At 54.2% G+C, this 26,256-nt stretch overlaps 3 protein-coding genes across 3 annotated transcripts; 1 reads left to right on the forward strand and 2 right to left on the reverse strand.

Moving 5' to 3' along the window:
* Positions 1-3,940: 3,940 nt before the first annotated feature.
* Positions 3,941-10,821, forward strand: LOC309858729 (spermatogenesis-associated protein 31E1-like; the record flags this gene model as incomplete). Its single annotated transcript, XM_082719048.1, has 5 exons — positions 3,941-4,253; positions 4,636-4,693; positions 5,240-5,300; positions 5,550-7,179; positions 7,570-10,821. Exons 1-5 carry the CDS (start codon positions 4,068-4,070, stop codon positions 10,819-10,821), a joined length of 5,187 nt encoding a protein of 1,728 aa, XP_082575174.1. The 5' UTR covers positions 3,941-4,067.
* Positions 10,822-19,087: 8,266 nt separating this feature from the next.
* Positions 19,088-22,664, reverse strand: LOC309860455 (spermatogenesis-associated protein 31E1-like). Its single transcript, XM_082722585.1, has one exon. The coding sequence runs from the start codon at positions 21,882-21,884 to the stop codon at positions 19,146-19,148; it is 2,739 nt and encodes a 912-aa protein (XP_082578711.1). The 5' UTR covers positions 21,885-22,664; the 3' UTR covers positions 19,088-19,145.
* A 14-nt stretch (positions 22,665-22,678) lies between these two features.
* Positions 22,679-26,026, reverse strand: LOC309858730 (spermatogenesis-associated protein 31E1-like; the record flags this gene model as incomplete). Its single annotated transcript, XM_082719049.1, has 5 exons — positions 25,714-26,026; positions 25,274-25,331; positions 24,667-24,727; positions 22,777-24,417; positions 22,679-22,703 (listed from the first exon to the last, which is right to left on the reverse strand). The coding sequence occupies exons 1-5, from the start codon at positions 25,897-25,899 to the stop codon at positions 22,679-22,681; spliced, it is 1,971 nt and encodes a 656-aa protein (XP_082575175.1). The 5' UTR covers positions 25,900-26,026.
* Positions 26,027-26,256: the final 230 nt, after the last annotated feature.

Consider the following 26,256-nt stretch of genomic DNA (forward strand, 5'->3'; position numbering starts at 1 on the left):
CCCTGTGTTGGCATCCCAGCTCAGTGGGACGTCTGCTTCTCCTTCACCCTCTGCCTGTCCCCTTGTTTGTACTCTCTGTGTCTCTCTGAGTGTGTGTCTGTCTCTCTCTCAATTGAATAAATAAAATCTTAAAACAAAAACAAAAACAAAAAACCCCTCCCAACATCATATCTGGGGAGAGACTGTCACTTCCTTGTCAATTAAAGATGACAATAACCCAAATTGTTGAAACTTTTGTGCATATCCCTCTCTGATCATAGGATAATTTGGTAGGTTGTCTTCATCATGTTGATGGTTTCCTTTCCTGTGCGCCATACTTTTCAGTGCTCAGAGAACATGCATGTAAGCCCATTTTTTAAATTCAATAGCTCCTCCTGGAATATTCTGGAGTGGATGACCACCACTCACACCTCACCAGCATATATGAGAGCACCTGTGATTCTGCTCCTTCCCCAGCATCATTTTTAGCTTAGCCAATCTGATGATTGAAACACATTATCCTATCCTCCAATGTGTGCTGTTCACTCTGTCGATGGAAGACTCAGGTAAGAGGCAAAGTAGTTGCAACTTCACTAATCCTAGAAAGCTAAAAGGCTAGAGCGGATATGAGGCAGGAGCCTCCTCTGTGTAGTGAAAGGGACCACAAAAATCCTTCAGGTCTCACTGAACTGGCTTTATTTACAAAAATATTTATATTGGAAGCTAAATTCCTTCTCTAGATACTAACATAAATATTAAGAAGGTTTCATTGTAACTCTGGGAGATATGCAGAACCATTTGGGAGTTCTTGTCTATTTCAGGGAATGTTCTATAATCTGGGGCTTGTGTCTCTCTCCACCCAGCGTTTGGGCAGGAGGACCTCAACTGACCTTCCCGGATTTGAATAGATGACACTGAGGCACAGATCTGCTCAGTGCTACCACCTGGGCTCTTGAGTGAGCACTCCCAGGTAAAACATTTCTCAAACCTTGGCATTCATCACAGAAAAGGCAGGGTGGTCCTGTGTTCTAGAACACAGAATAAATAGATAGATAGAACACCCTGTGTTCTATCATTGGAGATTTTATTATGTATCAGGTGAAGCACAAGGGAGAGGAAAACAGGAGTGGAATCCATCTCTGTGAGCATCAGTGTCATGTAATAGTGCACTTCAGATGTCTGCCCAGTCTAAATACATGGAAACACTGCTTTTCTTACAAAAAGATACATACTACACATAAATATGTAGATCAGTGTTTATAACTAAACAACCAAAATGTTCCAAACATGAGAGCCCCATCTAAATTTCTCCAAAAGCTGCTATATATCTCAAATGTTTACTTTTCCCTATGTTTTATTTATGAAAAGCTCCTTTTTTTCCATCACTTGGCAAACTCAGGGCTTGTTAGCTTGAATGTCCCTGGCCTATATTCAAACACATTTTCCCTCCTCTTCTTTGCTTTAATAAAATCCATCCCCAAGTGTGAGGCCTGGTTCTGTTTTCTGTTGCGTCACGGTCACCTTGTTCCACGAGCCCTGGTGGTGGGCCAGCCAGACCCAGGCCCTGCTGCCTGGCACAGTCAGAATGCAGCCTGCTAACAGCCACAGCCCAATACCTTCATTTACTGCTGAAAATTTCGAGCCAGGAGGAATCAAATACCATCCACTGAGAATCAAAAGCCTGCATTTTCTTTTAGGTTTGGGAACCATCAGAAAGTGATCTTAGCTGGAATCAGCTTGTCATAAGAAGGGCACTGGGGAGGTTTCAAAACTGAAAGTCTCACTGGGATCTTTAAGGTCTTGGCAGCAAAGACCCTTGCCGGGCAGAAAGCTTCTTACGATCAGTTTTTCTCCTCCCTTCCTATCGGGCATTTAATTTTTGTTATGTCTGATTTTATTTCCAAACGGGTTGTTTACATTAGAGTGTACCTCAGTGTTTAAAAGCTACAAGCTGACATTCATGAATTATATAGAAGATGTAAGGAATAAGGAAAAGAAGCCCATACACATCCCAACCATTTTAAGAAATGCGGTATCATCCACATCTTTGGAGTCGTCCTGTACATCCCTCCCCCTGTCTGTCCAACAGTCCTGCTCACTATTCTCTGTGTTTACCTTATATTTTTACCAAAGTAAATGCATTGCTAAATCATATTTGATTTTGTATAGTTTCGAAACTAGAACAAATGCAACCATCCTGCACAATTTTTCTGCAAGTCGCTTTTATCTCTTCCTCAATAGCATGTCTAAGTAATGTACACTTACGATGTTTCACGGTAGTTCTCTGTAACTTGAGCATGCTACTGCAGAGCACATACCTTCCACTCAACAGGACTGGGTTGGCCCCTGTTTTTTATTACTACAAAATGGCAGGTTTTCTCTAGCTCTATCAGTAGAATAACTCTTTCAAAAGGCCTGCTCTCTTCAGCCTGGCCCAGGTCCTGGTGAAGCATTTTCAAAAGCGATGGCTCTAACTCACAGCCCTACCACAGTCAGAACCCATGGGCAGAGGCATGACATCATCACACAGGCAGCTTTCCGTGGTGTCAGTAGAACACTCCATACCGAAGACATTCTCAGAACTGAATCTACTTTCTAGACAGCACCGTGAATGTTGAGAAACATGGGCTGCTGGGTAGCAGTTCGCTGCAAGCCTGGGAGAAATGTGAACTCATTTGGAAGCCCTTACCTACTTCCTCGGCTTTGTAAATTTTGAATAATCATTAATTTTCTAAGTCCCTCTAGCTGAAGTTCGTGAAGATTAATTGAAATAAAACATCTTAAGATGTTTTCAAAATGTACATGGCTAAAGAAGCACAAAAGAAGTTTGAGTTTCTTTTGTACTAGGGTGATGCAAGGAAAGAACATATTATGTGGGGAGACTGGAGCTGCGCACAGAGGACAAACGTTCCTGGAATTAAACAAAATTCCAAGGACAACTCCAGATTTTTTTCTTTTTTTTTCTTTCTTTTCAGCGGAACAGTATCCATTGTTTTTGCACCACACCCAGTGCTCCATGCAATACGTGCCTTCCCCAATACCTACCGCCTGGTTCCCCCAACCCCCCACGCCATGCTCCTTCAAAACCCTCAGGTTGTTTTTCAGTGTCCATAGTCTCTCATGGTTCACCTCCCCATCCAATGTCCCTCAACTCATTTCTCCTCTCCATCTCTCCATGTCCTCCATGTTATTTGTTATGCTCCACAAATAAATGAAAGCACATAATTGACTCTCTCTGCTTGACTTATTTCACTCAGCATAATCTCTTCCAGTCCTGTCCATGTTGCTACAAAAGTTGGGTATTCATCCTTTCTGATGGAGGCATCATACTCCATAGTGTATATGGACCACATTTCCTTATTCATTCATCCATTGAAGGGCATTTTGGTTCTTTCCATAGTTTGGCAACCGTGGCCATTGCTGCTATAAACATTGGGGTACAGATGGCCTTTCTTTTCACTCCATCTGTATCTTTGGGGTCAATACCCAGTGGTGCAATTGCAGGGTCAGAGGGAATTTCTATTTTTAATTTCTTGAACAATCTCCACACTGTTCTCCAAAGTGGCTGCACCAACTTGCATTCCCACCAACAGTGGAAGAGGGTTCCCCTTTCTCCACATCCTCTACAACACACGTTGTTTCCTGCCTTCCTAATTTTGGCCATTCTAACTGGTGTAAGGTGGTATCTCAACAGATTTTTAAAAGCTATGAAACTGATGGAACACAACTGGAGATCTCAAGGCGAACTTCTTGAGCTTCGCGCAGGATGAAAGGCAAATTGACAAAGGTCTGTCTAGCACGGTGAGCGGGTAGCAGTGTCAGGCCTGGGCGGGTGGAGAGATGACAGAACTACAGGGCTGGCGGTGGAGAGAGGAGGTGGTCCGGCTACTTGTGTCCCTTACCTGCCCTCAAGGGCCCTTTGTGACCAGACCACAGCTCTGTGATGTGGGCATGAGGCTTGTGTCTGCATGGACACACCCAGAGCTCAGTTGCCAGAGGGCAGCAGTGCGATCGGTCACTAACTCTCAGGGCTCAGTTACCTGAGGGCAGCAGTGCGATTGGACATTAGTACTTTCTAGAGGGAAGAGATGGAGAATTATCTCTTCCCTCAGGAATTCCTTACTGATGGTTGGCTGAGCCCCAGTCCCACTCTCTGGGCCGTTAATGCCATCTTTGCCTTTGTGTGTGGACTGGGGCTCTTCGTCTTTTTACTTTCCTACTTCCACCCTGATCCGTCCTCACCACAAGGCAAGAAACACAGGAAGAGCGGGAAGGTAAGGAACCCTTGGCCCAGACCCAACAGAGTGTAACTCGATCATCTTTTCTATTATTCTTTCCACTTTTCCAAGTCATTGGAAAGACCCCTGAAATGGGAAAGAATAGAATGGTTATTCTCAGGAGGGAGTAGACCACCCCATCCATCCATGATAAGCCAGACCAGGCAAGGGTTAGAGGGACATGAGGTTTTCTCCCTGAAGATCTCGGGCCGGAGTCCAGGTGTGGTGGAGGGGTTCAGGGCAGCGTCCCAAACACAGTGACCGGTGGCCAAGAACTGGAGGTTAAGAGCTGCCTCTCTAGCGGAGGTCAGGCCCCTGAGCACTGGGTCATCTGCTGCTGGGGTGGGGGTCCCAGCCTCCCCGTGTTCTCTTATCTCAGTACCAAGTGGAGCCACGGAGAAGGAGCAACAGAAGCAAAAAACATCAGACCGTGAAAGGTGAGTGTCCGCCACTCACCCCTGCGTGCCCCAGTTACAATGTGTCCCCCGCTCTGAAGGCCCAGTCCCACTGTCTCCAGGACACAAGGGCCTGAGCCCATCCCTCAGGAAACAGAGCCCTGGGTGGGGGTCGGGAGCTCTGAGGAGGGAGAGTGAACCCGGAGGCTTCCCAGATTGTGCACCAGAGTGAAGCCCTGAGGGGCTGGAAACTGGTATTCCCTAACCAGGCGCTTCAGGGCCTGGACTGGGGGCGGGACCTCCCGCTCCCACTGTGGACAAGCTGTTCAACTCTGCTTAGATTCCTCTGGAGGCTACAGTAGTCCTTCCTCCCCCAGCAAGGTCATGAATGGGGAAGCACTTTGGAAAGACAAAGCGATCCCCATCATGAATCCTGTAGTCACCATGCGGGCATGTGGCCTTGGACAGTGCTATTTGGGGCTCCCGAGTTCAATCCCCCAAAGGTCTCCCCTAATGGGACATTGTACCCAGCCTCCCGTAAGATCCCTGAACCCTGTCTTCTGCTGTGACCCGGTCTCCTGTTTCCAGGTTTCAGAGAATTTCTGAAGAATCTAGAAGAGGTTCAGGACCTGTTCTCCTTTCTGGAAAGGTAAAGAATCTGCCCCTTCTCCCCTGGGTTGGCCTTCCTGAGTCTATGGTGTGACCCCTGGGCTGCAGGTAACAGCCTCTGGGGCTGTTTGTAGGGGCTGGGAGGAGCCATGGGGACAGACTGTGACCAAAGACTCAGGGTGAGGGACAGCAGGAGCATTGTGATGTGGGTGTGGGGCGTGGACGGCCGTGGGGACCGCTCCCGGACCCAACTGCTACAGCGGAATCTCATGCCTCCTGTCTCCCACAGCCACCTGGAGAGGCTCTCTGACCAGGGGGGCTTTCACCAGTTCTTACATCAAGCAGCCCCTGGGCAGGTACGGCGAGGGGAGCCAGCTGGAGCCCGTCAGCCATGCAGGGAGCCTCTGCAAGATGCTACTCCCGCTGTGGCCCCATCACCTGCCCTAACTCCACTGACGGGGTCTCCTCGGCCTCTGGCCTCCACCCTGCCAGCAGGACCAATGACCTCAATTTCTGTTGCTTCACACTCCTCCCTGACTACTTCCTGGCTAGTAGAGCCTTTCCTCCCCCCGGATGGCTTTCCAAACCAGCCACTTGCTCTTCCCCCTTCCCCGTCATGTCTCCCTCCTTCAGAGGCCTGCCCTGGGCCTCTGACAGCCTCTTTGGCCCCAGAGCGGCCAGACTCTCCTTTGACTCTCCCTCAGTGTGACTCAAGGGCACCCCTGCCGTGCCCCATCCCACAGAGCTCGGCTCTGCACACGCCTTGGTCAGCTGACAGGTCAGCTTCTCCTGTCCCAGCCATCTCGGGCCTGGGCCGCTCACACTGCCCCATTTCGGCCCTGTCCTGGTGGCAGGCAGCTGCCAATGCCTGGAACCTGTCCACCTCAACATGCTTGGAGTCCCGTCAAGCGCCTCTGTCCCATGGCCCACCAGAAGCCTTGTTCTGGGGAGACCCCACACCCAGACAGGAAGAGACTAGGATCCCCCCTTCCATCAACCCAGAAGTCCAGAAGCTTCTGGAGATACTCACTGCCAAGAGAAAAGAACTAAGGTCTTGGAGGGAGAAGGACAAGAAAGAAAGGTCAAAATACCAGCTGACCTCTTTCGGGAGAATGTTCAAGTCCCCAGGGGACGGGCAGGACACCATGGGCCGCCCGTCCTTCTGGAGCATGAGGGGCAAAGCAAAACAGCTGCTTGGTCCTGAGAAGCCCCCATGTCCCAAGATTCCAAGGGGCAATTTAGAGCAGAAATGCCTCCAGCTCTTCTGGGGTCTCCCCTTTCTGCACAGCGAGTCCCTGGTGGCCACTGCCAGGGTGACCGATCCCCCATTGGAGTTCCCGTCTGTCATATTCAATGAGCTCTCTCATGCCTTGCCACTCCAGATTCAGGGCAACGTGGTTCCACGCCTCTCCCTGACCCATGACTTACATGACCCTTCAGCCAGGCCCCAACCCTTGACCCTGAGATTGTCCCAGTCCCTGCCCCTTCCTCCATCTCAGCCCAAACCCCTCCCTCTGACTCAACCCCAGCCCCTCCCTCTGACTCAGCCCAAGCCCCTCCCTCTAACTCAGCCCCTTCCCCAGCCCATCCCTCTCACTCAGCCCCAGCTCCTCCCTCTGACTCAACCCCAGCCCCTCCCTCTGGACTGGCCCCTGCCCCTGCCCCTCCCTCTGACTCAGCCCCAGCCCCTCCCTCTGACTCAACCCAAGCCCCTCCCTCTGACTCAGCCCAAGCCCCTCCCTCTGACTCAGACCAAGCCCCTCCCTCTGTCTCAGCCCCAGCCCCTCCCTCTGACTCAGCGCCAGCCCCTCCCTCTGACTCAGCCCAAGCCCCTCCCTCTGACTCAGCCCCTTCCCCAGCCCCTCCCTCTGACACAGCCCCAGCTCCTTCCTCTGACTCAGCCCAAGCCCCTCCCTCTGACCCAACCCAAGCCCCTCCCTCTGACTCAACCCCTGCCCCAGCCCCTCCCTTTGACTGAGCCCAAGCCCCTCCGTCTGACTCAGCCACTGCTCCAGCCCCTCCCTCTGACTCAGCCCAAGCCTCTCCCTCTGACCCAACCCAAGCCCCTCCCTCTGACTCAGCCCAAGCCCCTCCCTCTGACCCAATCCAAGCCCCTCGCTCTGACTCAGCCCCAACCCCTCCCTCTGACTCAGCCACTGCCCCAACCCCACCCTCTGACTCAGCCCCAGCCCCTCCCTCTGACTCAGCCCAAGCCCCTCCCTCTGACCCAACCCAAGCCCCTCGCTCTGACTCAGCCCAAGTCCCTCCCTCTGACTCAGCCCAAGCCCCTCCCTCTGACTCAGCCTCTGCCCCAGCCCCTCCCTCTGACTCAGCCCAAGCCCCTCCCTCTGACTCAGCCCAAGCCCCTCCCTCTGACCCAACCCAAGCCCCTCCCTCTGACTCAGCCCAAGCCCCTCGCTCTGACTCAGCCCCAGCCCCTCCCTCTGACTCAGCCTCTGCCCCAGGCCCTCCCTCTGACTCAGCCCAAGCCCCTCCCTCTGACTCAGCCACTGCTCCAGCCCCTCCCTCTGACTCAGCCCAAGCCCCTCCCTCTGACCCAACCCAAGCCCCTCCCTCTGACTCAGCCCAAGCCCCTCCCTCTTACCCAACCCAAGCCCCTCCTTCTGACTCAGCCCAAGCCCCTCCCTCTGACTCAGCCCCTGCCCCAGCCCCTCCCTCTGACTCAGCCCCAGCCCCTCCCTCTGACTCAGCCCAAGCCCCTTCCTCTGGATCAGTCCCATCTCAGGGCTCTAACTGAGCCCCAGACCCAGGCAGGCCTTGCACCCTCTGTCCCAGTTGGACTCTCGTCTCTGCCACCCGTGATGGGGAGGTGCCAGGTGTCTTGCCCTGTAGCCCAGAAGACACCGTCTTACACGCCAACTGCTTTTCAAAACCTGGAATATCACTTTCTGGAGAAGCAACTAGAAAGGGGCAAGGTAACCCCTGTGATGAAAAGATCTCCGCAAGTCTTTAGCCAAGGTCCTCCTGACCTTCCGCAGGGTGGCCAGGCCCCCGAGGGCCATGGATCAGTCTCTGTCCTTCCTGGAGAATTGATCGACTCTGAGCTCTGGGAGCAACTGGATTGGCACCTTTGGAAGAGGCTCATGAAGCAAGGAAGGGGCCCGTCCTGCAGGATCCAGCTATCCCTAGAGATACAGCCTCACCAAGAGTTCCAGAAGGTGCCCCAGGCACACAGCTGGCACAGTCCCAAGGCCAAGTCTGAGTCTACAAATGGAAGCTGCCAGGCCACACAGAAGACTGGGTCCAGGTACCCAGGAAGGACCGTGCCAAGAAAAAGACTGGGCAAGGATTCAAGGTCCAGTGCAGGGAGGATCCAGAAAGATCTACACAGGGGCTCAGCGAGCTCTCCAGAGAAGGCTCCAGGAAGAAATCGTGAGGAGTCAGACACAGACATGAAGCCCTCCACAAGCAGCACAGACGAGAAGCTCCTAGAGAAGGACCTGAGAGCCCATTTAAGGAAGTTGGGGCAGTTCAGAGAGGGTCAGATGCCTTTGGATGTTCATCCTTCCAGGCTTGCTGCCCACCACTCCTCGGACCTTCCCAGAAAGCCAACCCCTCACGGGAAACCTGGAAAGCCAGCGCTTTCCAAGTGCTGGGAGCCCTCCCACAATTTTTCCATCCTCAGTCCATATGCTCAGCGGATGCTAGAAGCACATATCAAAAGGCTCAGGGTGAAGCACCGTTGGGGCCTCCCCCTCAAGGTTCTCAAGACAATAAACCTCTTCAAGTTAAAGAAGGGCTTCCTCCTCTCCCAGTCCTTCCCTTCCCTTTCAGCCACCTGCATATCCAAGGCTGGCTTGGGCACCAAGTTCGTGGGAAATCCTTCTCAGCCCTATCAAGGAGAGGTGATGAAAGAGTCTTACCCAACTTGTGGGGGTCCCCTCGGTGCTCCCCAGCCTACGTGTGAGGAAATCCAGCAGGCTCTGGAAGGGACCTCACCTGGGGGTGGCCCTCTAGCTGGAGAGGGGCCCAGGTCACCTTCTCGGACCTTCACATACAGCTTTGTGGGCAGAATCTGGCACAGTGAGACTGTCTCTAGGACTCTTATGAACAGCAGCTTGGAGTCAAGTCCAAGTCCAGCAATGGCCACAAAGGAGCTAAGGAGGGTGAATTGGGGTCGGGCCTCACGGGACATGACCATGGTAGAGCTCAACTTAGAGCACCAGAATCTGAGTGCCAAAGAGCCCGGGGAGGTGGGGGACTTCAAGGAGGCCCCTGCCTGGGGAGTCACCTTAGAACCCCGTGTGCTGGCCAACAACCAAGGCCTCCGTGGCAAGCTGAGAAGATCAGGGTCTGCAGAGAAAAGTGACAGTCCCTTGCAACGTACAAAGTTGGTCACCCGAGACCTCGAAGAGCTACGCCTTGAGGCACGGCACAGGGGATCAGAGCCCCAGAAGTTGATGGAGTCAGAGAACCGGCTTCGTGATGCCACCCCCACCGTGTGCCTACAAGACTGTGAAACTGGGGTCCTCCTTCAAGACTGTGAGACGGAGAGTCTCCTTCAAGACTGTCAGTCCAACATGTTCCTTGCTGCTGACATCTTGGCTTCTCAGGGATCTCTGTCTAGCTTCCAGAGCAGGTCCAGTGAAGACACATCTACTTCTGAGGTGCTGCATGGCCAAAGATCCCGTGGCCAGAGCCCCCACAGGCAGCCAGGACCCCTGGGACTGGAGCACCAATGTAAGAGCCTGAGCAGTTCATGTGTCCCCCCCGTGGAGATAGAGAGCTCCACAAGGTCCCCCTCGAGAGAGCCCGCCACGGAGTGGTCAGAAATGAAGCTCCTCCAGATCAGTGAGGTGAGACATCCAGTCCAGAGCAAGGAGTCAGGAGAGGCCTCGGGAAGCAAGGCCAGTGAGATCTTGCTGAAGAAAGAGGAGGCGCCTCCGGAAAACTACTTCAGGAGAAGGATGACGCACTTGCTCCAGTGGTTCTTTCCCAGTAAAGGCAGAGGACTGGAAGATTCCCTTCAAAAGGGCAAGTCTTCATCATCCCAGGGCCGGGGACAAGTCATGGGCAGGTCAGCCATGGACAGGGCTTCTGCCGAGGCTCAGATGGTCGTGAGGGCTGTGGAGCAAATCCTAGAGGAGAAAATGTTGCCCAACCAGGGACTCAGGGTCCCTAAGGTTGACTGGTGCAAAAAGGATCTCCAGGCTTCAGCAGACCCCAATGTCTGCTATCACAGGGTTCTCTCCTACCAAGAGCAGAGGAGAGTCATGAGGGAGACAGCCAGTCCACAGGGCACCCCCAGGGGCCACAACTATGCCAACAAGACCGAGTGGATCGGGTGGCCCTTCCCCACCAGGGTGCCAGAGTGCCCGAGCAGACCCTGCCAGAACGGGTCCCTGGTAAGGGGCCCTTCAGGCCGCACCCTACAGGCCCACTGCCCCAGGCGCTGCCTCCTGAAAAAAGACAGTTCACCTGGCCAGCCACTGTGTGCTTCTCACGCCTTTCCTGGCAGAACAACTTTCCCCCAAGAAAAAACGCAGACAGTGGAGAGAAAAACTTTTTGTTCTCACACTAGTACATCATCTATGGGCTAATGGCGTCTTCATGCCACAGTTACTTTGCTTCCCCGAAATAAATGTGATTTGTTTTTGTTTTTGTTTTTTTTCCCCCCCCTCAAGAGTGGTGCTGGCCTCTGTGTGTGTCCTGCTGCGGTGGGAGGGAAGGATCAGGGTCTGCTCTCCCCGAGGACCTGCTTTGGTTTCCAGAATGAATGGGGCCTTGGAGGATGGTTTATCTCGGGGTCCACCCCCACCCCCTTCCTCCCTCTCCTTCAGTTTCCATGACAAGGTGAACAAGACCCAGACTGGGACCTCTCCTGCTTTCCATCCACCTGGAGCTTGTGTGGCTTTAGGGAGGGTTTGCGAGGCAGAAATCCCGCGGAGGCTTTAGGAAGACGGAATCCTAGGTCAGAGTGGGGCCCGCAGTTGGGAGACACAAGATTGGCCTTGAGGGCAGAGGTGAGAAATCCTGTCCCACTCCCCGCAGTCTCCTGTGGGGAATAGAGGAGGGCCACCCCCGGAGCCTTCTCACCCCAGGGAATCCCGTCTTAGCTCCCTTAGCCCCTCTTCTCACACTCAGATCCACAAGGGACAAGCTCGAACCCGGTACTGAGGGGGTGTGGGGCGTGCCACAGAGATCCCCAGGGTCCCACCTGCCCAGGCCCAGGGCACTGAAGGGGCCTGCCCACCTGAACCCCCTTCCCCTCTTGGGGGATTGAGGGAGTGTGGCTGTGGGCAGGGGCCCCTGTACTTAGGGTGGGACGCCAGGAACGAGGCCAAGTGACAGAGTGTGCCCATGCCTGATGTGACGACTGAAGATCCTTGGTGTCCCACTGCCACCTATGGGCCCAGAGGGGAGAAGTTAGAGGCCCTGGGGCTGTCCCCACAGGGTCTGTGCCCCACTCCAGCTGCCAATCCCAGGGGTGAGGGGGTGGGGGTAGTGGGGTGGGGGTTGTACAGAAGCCACCTGAGCTCCCACACAGACGGCCAGGTGCCCAGAGGCAGCAAAGCCTTCAGGCAGAGAAGTGAATTTCTGCACAATTTGATAAGCTTGTAGGACTGGGGTGCCCAGACGGACTCGTGATCTGTGACCTTTACATACACGTGTGGCCCAAGGAAGGCTCCCAGGGGACTGGTGGGGACTCAGAGGCCAAGGGACTGGCCTGGCTCCTGGTCTTGGTTACCCCAGAGCCTGGAGGGGCAGGAGGCCCTCAGATGGGGCTTCTCCCATCCCCGGCTGGAAGGGATGTGTCCAGAAGGAGGGTGGAGTCTAGGAGGGCACCCCCTGCATGTCCCGCGCCCAGCCCAACATTGTCCTCCAGGGTCCCCCACACATCGCTCTGATGCGAGACCCACACAGAGACCCAACACAGAGACCTCTGACAGAGACCCACACAGAGACAGTGCACAGAGAGCTCTAACAGAGACCTCTGACAGACACCACAGAGACTCCACAGAGAACCCTCAGCACGACGCTACACAGAGATCTCTGCCAGAGACTCACAAGGGCAGGGGCTAAGTTTCTGCTTATCATGATACCATTACTTATGATCATGCACGTCGTAGACTGCAAGGCCTTCTCAGAAACACCCAGAGACCAAGCCCATCCCATACTGAGAGATACCCAGCAGCTGTTGCTGTTGGACTGTGACAAACACCATGGCAGGGGCCACGAATGCCCTGGTGTGAACAGGGGAGTGGGGAGGGCACCCTGAGGGCAGGCATCCCGCACGCCGACTCCTATGATGGGGATCTCCCCCGGAAGCTTGTGTGCACACAACTACGGACCATGCCTCTCCCCGTGACAGAGGAGCTTTGCTACGCATCCTCGCAGTCCATTTCCGATGGTGTTTGGCCACTTATGTAATGGAAGACCATCGGTTTCCAAAATTTCATGAAATTTACATTAACTGAAAATTTTGTTTTCTAGACTCTATCTATTGGGAGGGGAGGGGCAGAGGGGGAGGAGTAGAGGAGGGAGGGAGAAGGACAAGCAAATTCCACACTGAGCGGTGAGCCTGGGCCCACCGGTTCTCAGGACCTGAGATCCTGACCTGAGTTCAAACCGAGACTTGGTGCCTTAACTGACTGAGCCAGCTGGTGCTCCTGAGATTCTTGAACTAACTTTTGAAGTACGCAAGAGAGGAGAAAATACGTTACCAAAGTATTCAGAAAATGGTAATGATGGTGATGTTCTGTGCTTGTGGAGGGTTTCCTCCTCATGAAGCCCCGACTCAGGACCTTGGCTTAGAGCACCTCGCTAACAACCCTAACCCCCTCCTCTAACCCCTCCCCTAACCTCTCTTCCAACCACTTGTCTAACCCCTCCTCTAGCCACTCCCCTAACCACTCCCGCCTTCCCATGAATCAATCCATGTAACTGATGAAGAGCAGGAAAGTTTGTTGCCGTTGTCTGCTTTGTAAAGCAAGGTTGCTTGTTGCCACCTCTCTTCTGGATTATTTCACAGACATTAGACGAAGCTTTAGAAGAAAGTTCTCCCTCATCTAGGAGAGTGGGTCTTCCCACGTTTTATCACAAACCTTTCCTACAAACATCTCAGAAATGCCAATATAATACATAGTATTTTCTACAGATGAACAAAAGCAAAGATTTATCTCATTCATGTAAATGCTAAGAAAGCAAGACAGCAAATTAGTGATTGAAGCCTCACACCTGAGGCTTAAGCAGACGAGCAGAGACCTGCAATCGATCAGCTACAGAGAAGGACGAAACACGTAAGCGACCTCGACTTTGCAATCACGGGGAAAACTAGGGTGTAGGATTTGAAAAGTCCTAGAAATGGTCACTGCCTTTCAAAACATCGCCCCTATTCTTCCCCACAGAGTCCGAGAGGCCGGCAAGGCCTCAAACTTTTGATTTACCATGAGTCATAAAAGCTTTTCAATCTGGAGAAGTCCCTTTCTGAAATGGAAACACCCTTTTGTGGCATTCTTTTAAGTCAGGTTCTTTCCTTCATTTCTTCATCCAAATGTATTGGTTGAACAGGGTAGACATGGAGCCTGGAAGAGGACCCCCCATCAGTCTCTCTGCTGGCTTGAACCACACAGAGAGACAACTAAAGAAAAGGGCTCACCTGTGATGAGATCTGTTTCTAGGACACTAAATGTGATTTTTTTCATAAGCAGGATCTCAAGAAATCCATGCGTTGACCCTGTGTGTTAAGGTTAATCAGGCTGTTTTTTATGGAAAGAAAGAAAAACAGAGGTTGCGGTCTGGAAAGTTTCTTGGCCAAGGGGTCATCCCCCGAGAGGCCTGCCCCTGAGACTGAGGGTGGGAGGTTTCTGGAACAATGTCCCCCACACTATTTTGCCCATGGGATTCCTGTGCTTTCCTCTTAGTCTATAAATCACAAGCACCCCTTCCCTCCTCCATGGTGGGGGCTAGCCAGGGCATCACTGTCCCTTCGATTTTGCATGGAAAGAGTGGAAGTCCATGAAGAGTCAAAGATGTAGGCACGGACACTGCAGGACAGTCGAACTCTGCATTAGAGCTCATTAACAGATACTGTTTTCTTCCCTGGTTTGTCACTGCTTCACTAAGATGACATGTATGCCACATGTGGGCAGAAGGCTTTTACAACCCTAGTTTGTAGCAGCCACCACTGCGTCCTGGGAGTGGGTGGCCAGGGGCTGAGGTGGGGTGCTGCCCTGGCGAGAGGGGGCAGGGAGCCCAGGCGAAGCAGTGCCAAGCATTCTCACAGCCCTTGATCTTCCCTGTTACTACCATGGGCCATGGTAGGACTCTGTGGGCAGATCATGTGGTCTCCAGGTCTCTCCCAGTGGGTCCAGCTGAGAAGCCAGGATCCCAGAACACAGACCCCCAGCAGTTTGGTAACCTGTTGGTGGCACAGAGCAGGGCAGTAAGCCCAGGGATGAGACAGGCAGAACCCCCACAGAAGCAACAGAACATGTCAGCAGCTCCTCTGGGCTGAAGTGAACCTTCGAGAAACAGGCATTGAATGTAAAACACCACCCTTGTATCAGGACACCCAAGCACACTTACATCACGTTCAGTGCAAGTGTTCTCAAAAACACAAACTAAAGGCTTCGAGGCATGAGAATGGAATGAGAGAATTATATCTTTTAAGATTTCCACAATACTTGAGGTGGGTTCATAGAGTGAAAAAAAGTAGTCAAAGTATTTTTTTCTAAATCACTGCTTAAGCAGCTATAAACATTTAGAAGAAAAACAACCCAGGACAGAAATCTAAGAGAGACTGCACACATTCATGAATCTGTCTGACCCCTAACAAGCTTAGTTTGGGAGGTATGGAGCGTTTCCTACATTAGAAGCAAAACTATAAGTCGTTAAAATGCCCACTTGATCATAGTACAGAACATTTTTATGGCTTCACTTGGATGCTTACTTCAGAATTTTCTCTGAAATGTATTCAGAGCAGAGACAGTTAAACAATAAAAGTGAGGTATTGTAAGACCATAATACTAACTCAGGAATAGTTGGGGCAGAAACCACTGTCCCTGGCTCAGCCTTTTCACATGTTACGTTTGTTTGTTTGTTCGTTTGTTTTTTTTAGGGGGGTGGTAAGTTTTGAATGAAAGAAGGATGGTCATTCAATGCTCACAGGAAGGAGTGCCAGAATTTTCTGCCTTTCTTTCCATGTGAAGCAGGCCTGTGAGGGGCTAAGCTGTACCTTTCTCCTCCAGATGTCCCTGGCTTCTTCGGATGTGGAATCTTGGCTCTCTCTGCTGTCCTTTAAACTCCTGGGCATTGGTGAAATCTTGCCATGGGGTCTTTCTTTTAGTCAGGGTTTGTAGGGCTTCTAAGCCCATCTGTCCGAACCCTCCACATGCTGACATGGGTAGCTGTGGCACGAGACAAAGGGTAGTTTGAAGGCATGAGACCGATGAAGGATTGACCCAAGACAGACAGTCACTCAGCACCCTAGTCTTGATGTTTGTTTCTTGGTGTTTCCCCTGAGAATTCCTACTTTGTGATTCCATGACTCAGCAGTCCTATTTGGTAGGGAAACCAAGGAGTATGTGTAGATAAAACCTCCTGTCAGTAAGTGGATTCCTCCCAGCACATGCCCTAGTGTGGGGGACATTGTTCCAGAAACCTCCCACCCTCAGTCTCAGGGGCAGGCCTCTCGGGGGATGACCCCTTGGCCAAGAAACTTTCCAGACCGCAACCTCTGTTTTTCTTTCTTTCCATAAAAAACAGCCTGATTAACCTTAACACACAGGGTCAACGCATGGATTTCTTGAGATCCTGCTTATGAAAAAAATCACATTTAGTGTCCTAGAAACAGATCTCATCACAGGTGAGCCCTTTTCTTTAGTTGTCTCTCTGTGTGGTTCAAGCCAGCAGAGAGACTGATGGGGGGTCCTCTTCCAGGCTCCATGTCTACCCTGTTCAACCAATACATTTGGATGAAGAAATGAAGGAAAGAACCTGACTTAAAAGAATGCCACAAAAGGGTGTTTCCATTTCAGAAAGGGACTTCTCCAGATTGAAAAGCTTTTATGACTCATGGTAAATCAAAAGTTTGAGGCCTTGCCGGCCTCTCGGACTCTGTGGGGAAGAATAGGGGCGATGTTTTGAAAGGCAGTGACCATTTCTAGGACTTTTCAAATCCTACACCCTAGTTTTCCCCGTGATTGCAAAGTCGAGGTCGCTTACGTGTTTCGTCCTTCTCTGTAGCTGATCGATTGCAGGTCTCTGCTCGTCTGCTTAAGCCTCAGGTGTGAGGCTTCAATCACTAATTTGCTGTCTTGCTTTCTTAGCATTTACATGAATGAGATAAATCTTTGCTTTTGTTCATCTGTAGAAAATACTATGTATTATATTGGCATTTCTGAGATGTTTGTAGGAAAGGTTTGTGATAAAACGTGGGAAGACCCACTCTCCTAGATGAGGGAGAACTTTCTTCTAAAGCTTCATCTAATGTCTGTGAAATAATCCAGAAGAGAGGTGGCAACAAGCAACCTTGCTTTACAAAGCAGACAACGGCAACAAACTTTCCTGCTCTTCATCAGTTACATGGATTGATTCATGGGAAGGCGGGAGTGGTTAGGGGAGTGGCTAGAGGAGGGGTTAGACAAGTGGTTGGAAGAGAGGTTAGGGGAGGGGTTAGAGGAGGGGGTTAGGGTTGTTAGCGAGGTGCTCTAAGCCAAGGTCCTGAGTCGGGGCTTCATGAGGAGGAAACCCTCCACAAGCACAGAACATCACCATCATTACCATTTTCTGAATACTTTGGTAACGTATTTTCTCCTCTCTTGCGTACTTCAAAAGTTAGTTCAAGAATCTCAGGAGCACCAGCTGGCTCAGTCAGTTAAGGCACCAAGTCTCGGTTTGAACTCAGGTCAGGATCTCAGGTCCTGAGAACCGGTGGGCCCAGGCTCACCGCTCAGTGTGGAATTTGCTTGTCCTTCTCCCTCCCTCCTCTACTCCTCCCCCTCTGCCCCTCCCCTCCCAATAGATAGAGTCTAGAAAACAAAATTTTCAGTTAATGTAAATTTCATGAAATTTTGGAAACCGATGGTCTTCCATTACATAAGTGGCCAAACACCATCGGAAATGGACTGCGAGGATGCGTAGCAAAGCTCCTCTGTCACGGGGAGAGGCATGGTCCGTAGTTGTGTGCACACAAGCTTCCGGGGGAGATCCCCATCATAGGAGTCGGCGTGCGGGATGCCTGCCCTCAGGGTGCCCTCCCCACTCCCCTGTTCACACCAGGGCATTCGTGGCCCCTGCCATGGTGTTTGTCACAGTCCAACAGCAACAGCTGCTGGGTATCTCTCAGTATGGGATGGGCTTGGTCTCTGGGTGTTTCTGAGAAGGCCTTGCAGTCTACGACGTGCATGATCATAAGTAATGGTATCATGATAAGCAGAAACTTAGCCCCTGCCCTTGTGAGTCTCTGGCAGAGATCTCTGTGTAGCGTCGTGCTGAGGGTTCTCTGTGGAGTCTCTGTGGTGTCTGTCAGAGGTCTCTGTTAGAGCTCTCTGTGCACTGTCTCTGTGTGGGTCTCTGTCAGAGGTCTCTGTGTTGGGTCTCTGTGTGGGTCTCGCATCAGAGCGATGTGTGGGGGACCCTGGAGGACAATGTTGGGCTGGGCGCGGGACATGCAGGGGGTGCCCTCCTAGACTCCACCCTCCTTCTGGACACATCCCTTCCAGCCGGGGATGGGAGAAGCCCCATCTGAGGGCCTCCTGCCCCTCCAGGCTCTGGGGTAACCAAGACCAGGAGCCAGGCCAGTCCCTTGGCCTCTGAGTCCCCACCAGTCCCCTGGGAGCCTTCCTTGGGCCACACGTGTATGTAAAGGTCACAGATCACGAGTCCGTCTGGGCACCCCAGTCCTACAAGCTTATCAAATTGTGCAGAAATTCACTTCTCTGCCTGAAGGCTTTGCTGCCTCTGGGCACCTGGCCGTCTGTGTGGGAGCTCAGGTGGCTTCTGTACAACCCCCACCCCACTACCCCCACCCCCTCACCCCTGGGATTGGCAGCTGGAGTGGGGCACAGACCCTGTGGGGACAGCCCCAGGGCCTCTAACTTCTCCCCTCTGGGCCCATAGGTGGCAGTGGGACACCAAGGATCTTCAGTCGTCACATCAGGCATGGGCACACTCTGTCACTTGGCCTCGTTCCTGGCGTCCCACCCTAAGTACAGGGGCCCCTGCCCACAGCCACACTCCCTCAATCCCCCAAGAGGGGAAGGGGGTGCAGGTGGGCAGGCCCCTTCAGTGCCCTGGGCCTGGGCAGGTGGGACCCTGGGGATCTCTGTGGCACGCCCCACACCCCCTCAGTACCGGGTTCGAGCTTGTCCCTTGTGGATCTGAGTGTGAGAAGAGGGGCTAAGGGAGCTAAGACGGGATTCCCTGGGGTGAGAAGGCTCCGGGGGTGGCCCTCCTCTATTCCCCACAGGAGACTGCGGGGAGTGGGACAGGATTTCTCACCTCTGCCCTCAAGGCCAATCTTGTGTCTCCCAACTGCGGGCCCCACTCTGACCTAGGATTCCGTCTTCCTAAAGCCTCCGCGGGATTTCTGCCTCGCAAACCCTCCCTAAAGCCACACAAGCTCCAGGTGGATGGAAAGCAGGAGAGGTCCCAGTCTGGGTCTTGTTCACCTTGTCATGGAAACTGAAGGAGAGGGAGGAAGGGGGTGGGGGTGGACCCCGAGATAAACCATCCTCCAAGGCCCCATTCATTCTGGAAACCAAAGCAGGTCCTCGGGGAGAGCAGACCCTGATCCTTCCCTCCCACCGCAGCAGGACACACACAGAGGCCAGCACCACTCTTGAGGGGGGGGGGGAAACAAAAACAAAAACAAATCACATTTATTTCGGGGAAGCAAAGTAACTGTGGCATGAAGACGCCATTAGCCCATAGATGATGTACTAGTGTGAGAACAAAAAGTTTTTCTCTCCACTGTCTGCGTTTTTTCTTGGGGGAAAGTTGTTCTGCCAGGAAAGGCGTGAGAAGCACACAGTGGCTGGCCAGGTGAACTGTCTTTTTTCAGGAGGCAGCGCCTGGGGCAGTGGGCCTGTAGGGTGCGGCCTGAAGGGCCCCTTACCAGGGACCCGTTCTGGCAGGGTCTGCTCGGGCACTCTGGCACCCTGGTGGGGAAGGGCCACCCGATCCACTCGGTCTTGTTGGCATAGTTGTGGCCCCTGGGGGTGCCCTGTGGACTGGCTGTCTCCCTCATGACTCTCCTCTGCTCTTGGTAGGAGAGAACCCTGTGATAGCAGACATTGGGGTCTGCTGAAGCCTGGAGATCCTTTTTGCACCAGTCAACCTTAGGGACCCTGAGTCCCTGGTTGGGCAACATTTTCTCCTCTAGGATTTGCTCCACAGCCCTCACGACCATCTGAGCCTCGGCAGAAGCCCTGTCCATGGCTGACCTGCCCATGACTTGTCCCCGGCCCTGGGATGATGAAGACTTGCCCTTTTGAAGGGAATCTTCCAGTCCTCTGCCTTTACTGGGAAAGAACCACTGGAGCAAGTGCGTCATCCTTCTCCTGAAGTAGTTTTCCGGAGGCGCCTCCTCTTTCTTCAGCAAGATCTCACCGGCCTTGCTTCCCGAGGCCTCTCCTGACTCCTTGCTCTGGACTGGATGTCTCACCTCACTGATCTGGAGGAGCTTCATTTCTGACCACTCCGTGGCGGGCTCTCTCGAGGGGGACCTTGTGGAGCTCTCTATCTCCACGGGGGGGACACATGAACTGCTCAGGCTCTTACATTGGTGCTCCAGTCCCAGGGGTCCTGGCTGCCTGTGGGGGCTCTGGCCACGGGATCTTTGGCCATGCAGCACCTCAGAAGTAGATGTGTCTTCACTGGACCTGCTCTGGAAGCTAGACAGAGATCCCTGAGAAGCCAAGATGTCAGCAGCAAGGAACATGTTGGACTGACAGTCTTGAAGGAGACTCTCCGTCTCACAGTCTTGAAGGAGGACCCCAGTTTCACAGTCTTGTAGGCACACGGTGGGGGTGGCATCACGAAGCCGGTTCTCTGACTCCATCAACTTCTGGGGCTCTGATCCCCTGTGCCGTGCCTCAAGGCGTAGCTCTTCGAGGTCTCGGGTGACCAACTTTGTACGTTGCAAGGGACTGTCACTTTTCTCTGCAGACCCTGATCTTCTCAGCTTGCCACGGAGGCCTTGGTTGTTGGCCAGCACACGGGGTTCTAAGGTGACTCCCCAGGCAGGGGCCTCCTTGAAGTCCCCCACCTCCCCGGGCTCTTTGGCACTCAGATTCTGGTGCTCTAAGTTGAGCTCTACCATGGTCATGTCCCGTGAGGCCCGACCCCAATTCACCCTCCTTAGCTCCTTTGTGGCCATTGCTGGACTTGGACTTGACTCCAAGCTGCTGTTCATAAGAGTCCTAGAGACAGTCTCACTGTGCCAGATTCTGCCCACAAAGCTGTATGTGAAGGTCCGAGAAGGTGACCTGGGCCCCTCTCCAGCTAGAGGGCCACCCCCAGGTGAGGTCCCTTCCAGAGCCTGCTGGATTTCCTCACACGTAGGCTGGGGAGCACCGAGGGGACCCCCACAAGTTGGGTAAGACTCTTTCATCACCTCTCCTTGATAGGGCTGAGAAGGATTTCCCACGAACTTGGTGCCCAAGCCAGCCTTGGATATGCAGGTGGCTGAAAGGGAAGGGAAGGACTGGGAGAGGAGGAAGCCCTTCTTTAACTTGAAGAGGTTTATTGTCTTGAGAACCTTGAGGGGGAGGCCCCAACGGTGCTTCACCCTGAGCCTTTTGATATGTGCTTCTAGCATCCGCTGAGCATATGGACTGAGGATGGAAAAATTGTGGGAGGGCTCCCAGCACTTGGAAAGCGCTGGCTTTCCAGGTTTCCCGTGAGGGGTTGGCTTTCTGGGAAGGTCCGAGGAGTGGTGGGCAGCAAGCCTGGAAGGATGAACATCCAAAGGCATCTGACCCTCTCTGAACTGCCCCAACTTCCTTAAATGGGCTCTCAGGTCCTTCTCTAGGAGCTTCTCGTCTGTGCTGCTTGTGGAGGGCTTCATGTCTGTGTCTGACTCCTCACGATTTCTTCCTGGAGCCTTCTCTGGAGAGCTCGCTGAGCCCCTGTGTAGATCTTTCTGGATCCTCCCTGCACTGGACCTTGAATCCTTGCCCAGTCTTTTTCTTGGCACGGTCCTTCCTGGGTACCTGGACCCAGTCTTCTGTGTGGCCTGGCAGCTTCCATTTGTAGACTCAGACTTGGCCTTGGGACTGTGCCAGCTGTGTGCCTGGGGCACCTTCTGGAACTCTTGGTGAGGCTGTATCTCTAGGGATAGCTGGATCCTGCAGGACGGGCCCCTTCCTTGCTTCATGAGCCTCTTCCAAAGGTGCCAATCCAGTTGCTCCCAGAGCTCAGAGTCGATCAATTCTCCAGGAAGGACAGAGACTGATCCATGGCCCTCGGGGGCCTGGCCACCCTGCAGAAGGTCAGGAGGACCTTGGCTAAAGACTTGCGGAGATCTTTTCATCACAGGGGTTACCTTGCCCCTTTCTAGTTGCTTCTCCAGAAAGTGATATTCCAGGTTTTGAAAAGCAGTTGGCGTGTAAGACGGTGTCTTCTGGGCTACAGGGCAAGACACCTGGCACCTCCCCATCACGGGTGGCAGAGACGAGAGTCCAACTGGGACAGAGGGTGCAAGGCCTGCCTGGGTCTGGGGCTCAGTTAGAGCCCTGAGATGGGACTGATCCAGAGGAAGGGGCTTGGGCTGAGTCAGAGGGAGGGGCTGGGGCTGAGTCAGAGGGAGGGGCTGGGGCAGGGGCTGAGTCAGAGGGAGGGGCTTGGGCTGAGTCAGAAGGAGGGGCTTGGGTTGGGTAAGAGGGAGGGGCTTGGGCTGAGTCAGAGGGAGGGGCTTGGGTTGGGTCAGAGGGAGGGGCTTGGGCTGAGTCAGAGGGAGGGGCTGGAGCAGTGGCTGAGTCAGAGGGAGGGGCTTGGGCTGAGTCAGAGGGAGGGCCTGGGGCAGAGGCTGAGTCAGAGGGAGGGGCTGGGGCTGAGTCAGAGCGAGGGGCTTGGGCTGAGTCAGAGGGAGGGGCTTGGGTTGGGTCAGAGGGAGGGGCTTGGGCTGAGTCAGAGGGAGGGGCTTGGGCTGAGTCAGAGGGAGGGGCTGGGGCAGAGGCTGAGTCAGAGGGAGGGGCTTGGGCTGAGTCAGAGGGAGGGGCTTGGGCTGAGTCAGAGCGAGGGGCTTGGGTTGGGTCAGAGGGAGGGGCTTGGGCTGAGTCAGAGGGAGGGGCTGGGGCTGAGTCAGAGGGTGGGGTTGGGGCAGTGGCTGAGTCAGAGGGAGGGGTTGGGGCTGAGTCAGAGCGAGGGGCTTGGGTTGGGTCAGAGGGAGGGGCTTGGGCTGAGTCAGAGGGAGGGGCTTGGGTTGGGTCAGAGGGAGAGGCTTGGGCTGAGTCAGAGGGAGGGGCTGGAGCAGTGGCTGAGTCAGACGGAGGGGCTTGGGCTCAGTCAAAGTGAGGGGCTGGGGCAGGGGTTGAGTCAGAGGGAGGGGCTTGGGTTGGGTCAGAGGGAGGGGCTTGGGCTGAGTCAGAGGAAGGAGCTGGGGCTGTGTCAGAGGGAGGGGCTGGGGAAGGGGCTGAGTCAGAGGGAGGGGCTTGGGCTGAGTCAGAGGGAGGGGCTGGCGCTGAGTCAGAGGGAGGGGCTGGGGCTGAGACAGAGGGAGGGGCTTGGTCTGAGTCAGAGGGAGGGGCTTGGGCTGAGTCAGAGGGAGGGGCTTGGGTTGAGTCAGAGGGAGGGGCTGGGGCTGAGTCAGAGGGAGGGGCAGGGGCAGGGGCCAGTCCAGAGGGAGGGGCTGGGGTTGAGTCAGAGGGAGGAGCTGGGGCTGAGTGAGAGGGATGGGCTGGGGAAGGGGCTGAGTTAGAGGGAGGGGCTTGGGCTGAGTCAGAGGGAGGGGCTGGGGTTGAGTCAGAGGGAGGGGTTTGGGCTGAGATGGAGGAAGGGGCAGGGACTGGGACAATCTCAGGGTCAAGGGTTGGGGCCTGGCTGAAGGGTCATGTAAGTCATGGGTCAGGGAGAGGCGTGGAACCACGTTGCCCTGAATCTGGAGTGGCAAGGCATGAGAGAGCTCATTGAATATGACAGACGGGAACTCCAATGGGGGATCGGTCACCCTGGCAGTGGCCACCAGGGACTCGCTGTGCAGAAAGGGGAGACCCCAGAAGAGCTGGAGGCATTTCTGCTCTAAATTGCCCCTTGGAATCTTGGGACATGGGGGCTTCTCAGGACCAAGCAGCTGTTTTGCTTTGCCCCTCATGCTCCAGAAGGACGGGCGGCCCATGGTGTCCTGCCCGTCCCCTGGGGACTTGAACATTCTCCCGAAAGAGGTCAGCTGGTATTTTGACCTTTCTTTCTTGTCCTTCTCCCTCCAAGACCTTAGTTCTTTTCTCTTGGCAGTGAGTATCTCCAGAAGCTTCTGGACTTCTGGGTTGATGGAAGGGGGGATCCTAGTCTCTTCCTGTCTGGGTGTGGGGTCTCCCCAGAACAAGGCTTCTGGTGGGCCATGGGACAGAGGCGCTTGACGGGACTCCAAGCATGTTGAGGTGGACAGGTTCCAGGCATTGGCAGCTGCCTGCCACCAGGACAGGGCCGAAATGGGGCAGTGTGAGCGGCCCAGGCCCGAGATGGCTGGGACAGGAGAAGCTGACCTGTCAGCTGACCAAGGCGTGTGCAGAGCCGAGCTCTGTGGGATGGGGCACGGCAGGGGTGCCCTTGAGTCACACTGAGGGAGAGTCAAAGGAGAGTCTGGCCGCTCTGGGGCCAAAGAGGCTGTCAGAGGCCCAGGGCAGGCCTCTGAAGGAGGGAGACATGACGGGGAAGGGGGAAGAGCAAGTGGCTGGTTTGGAAAGCCATCCGGGGGGAGGAAAGGCTCTACTAGCCAGGAAGTAGTCAGGGAGGAGTGTGAAGCAACAGAAATTGAGGTCATTGGTCCTGCTGGCAGGGTGGAGGCCAGAGGCCGAGGAGACCCCGTCAGTGGAGTTAGGGCAGGTGATGGGGCCACAGCGGGAGTAGCATCTTGCAGAGGCTCCCTGCATGGCTGACGGGCTCCAGCTGGCTCCCCTCGCCGTACCTGCCCAGGGGCTGCTTGATGTAAGAACTGGTGAAAGCCCCCCTGGTCAGAGAGCCTCTCCAGGTGGCTGTGGGAGACAGGAGGCATGAGATTCCGCTGTAGCAGTTGGGTCCGGGAGCGGTCCCCACGGCCGTCCACGCCCCACACCCACATCACAATGCTCCTGCTGTCCCTCACCCTGAGTCTTTGGTCACAGTCTGTCCCCATGGCTCCTCCCAGCCCCCACAAACAGCCCCAGAGGCTGTTACCTGCAGCCCAGGGGTCACACCATAGACTCAGGAAGGCCAACCCAGGGGAGAAGGGGCAGATTCTTTACCTTTCCAGAAAGGAGAACAGGTCCTGAACCTCTTCTAGATTCTTCAGAAATTCTCTGAAACCTGGAAACAGGAGACCGGGTCACAGCAGAAGACAGGGTTCAGGGATCTTACGGGAGGCTGGGTACAATGTCCCATTAGGGGAGACCTTTGGGGGATTGAACTCGGGAGCCCCAAATAGCACTGTCCAAGGCCACATGCCCGCATGGTGACTACAGGATTCATGATGGGGATCGCTTTGTCTTTCCAAAGTGCTTCCCCATTCATGACCTTGCTGGGGGAGGAAGGACTACTGTAGCCTCCAGAGGAATCTAAGCAGAGTTGAACAGCTTGTCCACAGTGGGAGCGGGAGGTCCCGCCCCCAGTCCAGGCCCTGAAGCGCCTGGTTAGGGAATACCAGTTTCCAGCCCCTCAGGGCTTCACTCTGGTGCACAATCTGGGAAGCCTCCGGGTTCACTCTCCCTCCTCAGAGCTCCCGACCCCCACCCAGGGCTCTGTTTCCTGAGGGATGGGCTCAGGCCCTTGTGTCCTGGAGACAGTGGGACTGGGCCTTCAGAGCGGGGGACACATTGTAACTGGGGCACGCAGGGGTGAGTGGCGGACACTCACCTTTCACGGTCTGATGTTTTTTGCTTCTGTTGCTCCTTCTCCGTGGCTCCACTTGGTACTGAGATAAGAGAACACGGGGAGGCTGGGACCCCCACCCCAGCAGCAGATGACCCAGTGCTCAGGGGCCTGACCTCCGCTAGAGAGGCAGCTCTTAACCTCCAGTTCTTGGCCACCGGTCACTGTGTTTGGGACGCTGCCCTGAACCCCTCCACCACACCTGGACTCCGGCCCGAGATCTTCAGGGAGAAAACCTCATGTCCCTCTAACCCTTGCCTGGTCTGGCTTATCATGGATGGATGGGGTGGTCTACTCCCTCCTGAGAATAACCATTCTATTCTTTCCCATTTCAGGGGTCTTTCCAATGACTTGGAAAAGTGGAAAGAATAATAGAAAAGATGATCGAGTTACACTCTGTTGGGTCTGGGCCAAGGGTTCCTTACCTTCCCGCTCTTCCTGTGTTTCTTGCCTTGTGGTGAGGACGGATCAGGGTGGAAGTAGGAAAGTAAAAAGACGAAGAGCCCCAGTCCACACACAAAGGCAAAGATGGCATTAACGGCCCAGAGAGTGGGACTGGGGCTCAGCCAACCATCAGTAAGGAATTCCTGAGGGAAGAGATAATTCTCCATCTCTTCCCTCTAGAAAGTACTAATGTCCAATCGCACTGCTGCCCTCAGGTAACTGAGCCCTGAGAGTTAGTGACCGATCGCACTGCTGCCCTCTGGCAACTGAGCTCTGGGTGTGTCCATGCAGACACAAGCCTCATGCCCACATCACAGAGCTGTGGTCTGGTCACAAAGGGCCCTTGAGGGCAGGTAAGGGACACAAGTAGCCGGACCACCTCCTCTCTCCACCGCCAGCCCTGTAGTTCTGTCATCTCTCCACCCGCCCAGGCCTGACACTGCTACCCGCTCACCGTGCTAGACAGACCTTTGTCAATTTGCCTTTCATCCTGCGCGAAGCTCAAGAAGTTCGCCTTGAGATCT

Source organism: Mustela nivalis (genome assembly GCF_964662115.1).
Source record: "Mustela nivalis genome assembly, chromosome: 2".
NCBI classification, from domain to species: domain Eukaryota; kingdom Metazoa; phylum Chordata; class Mammalia; order Carnivora; family Mustelidae; genus Mustela; species Mustela nivalis.

Excerpts from the sequence above, each read along its gene's own strand:
- LOC309860455 (XM_082722585.1), bottom strand. The coding sequence starts at position 21,884 with ATGGGGAGGTGCCAGGTGTCTTGCCCTGTAGCCCAGAAGACACCGTCT.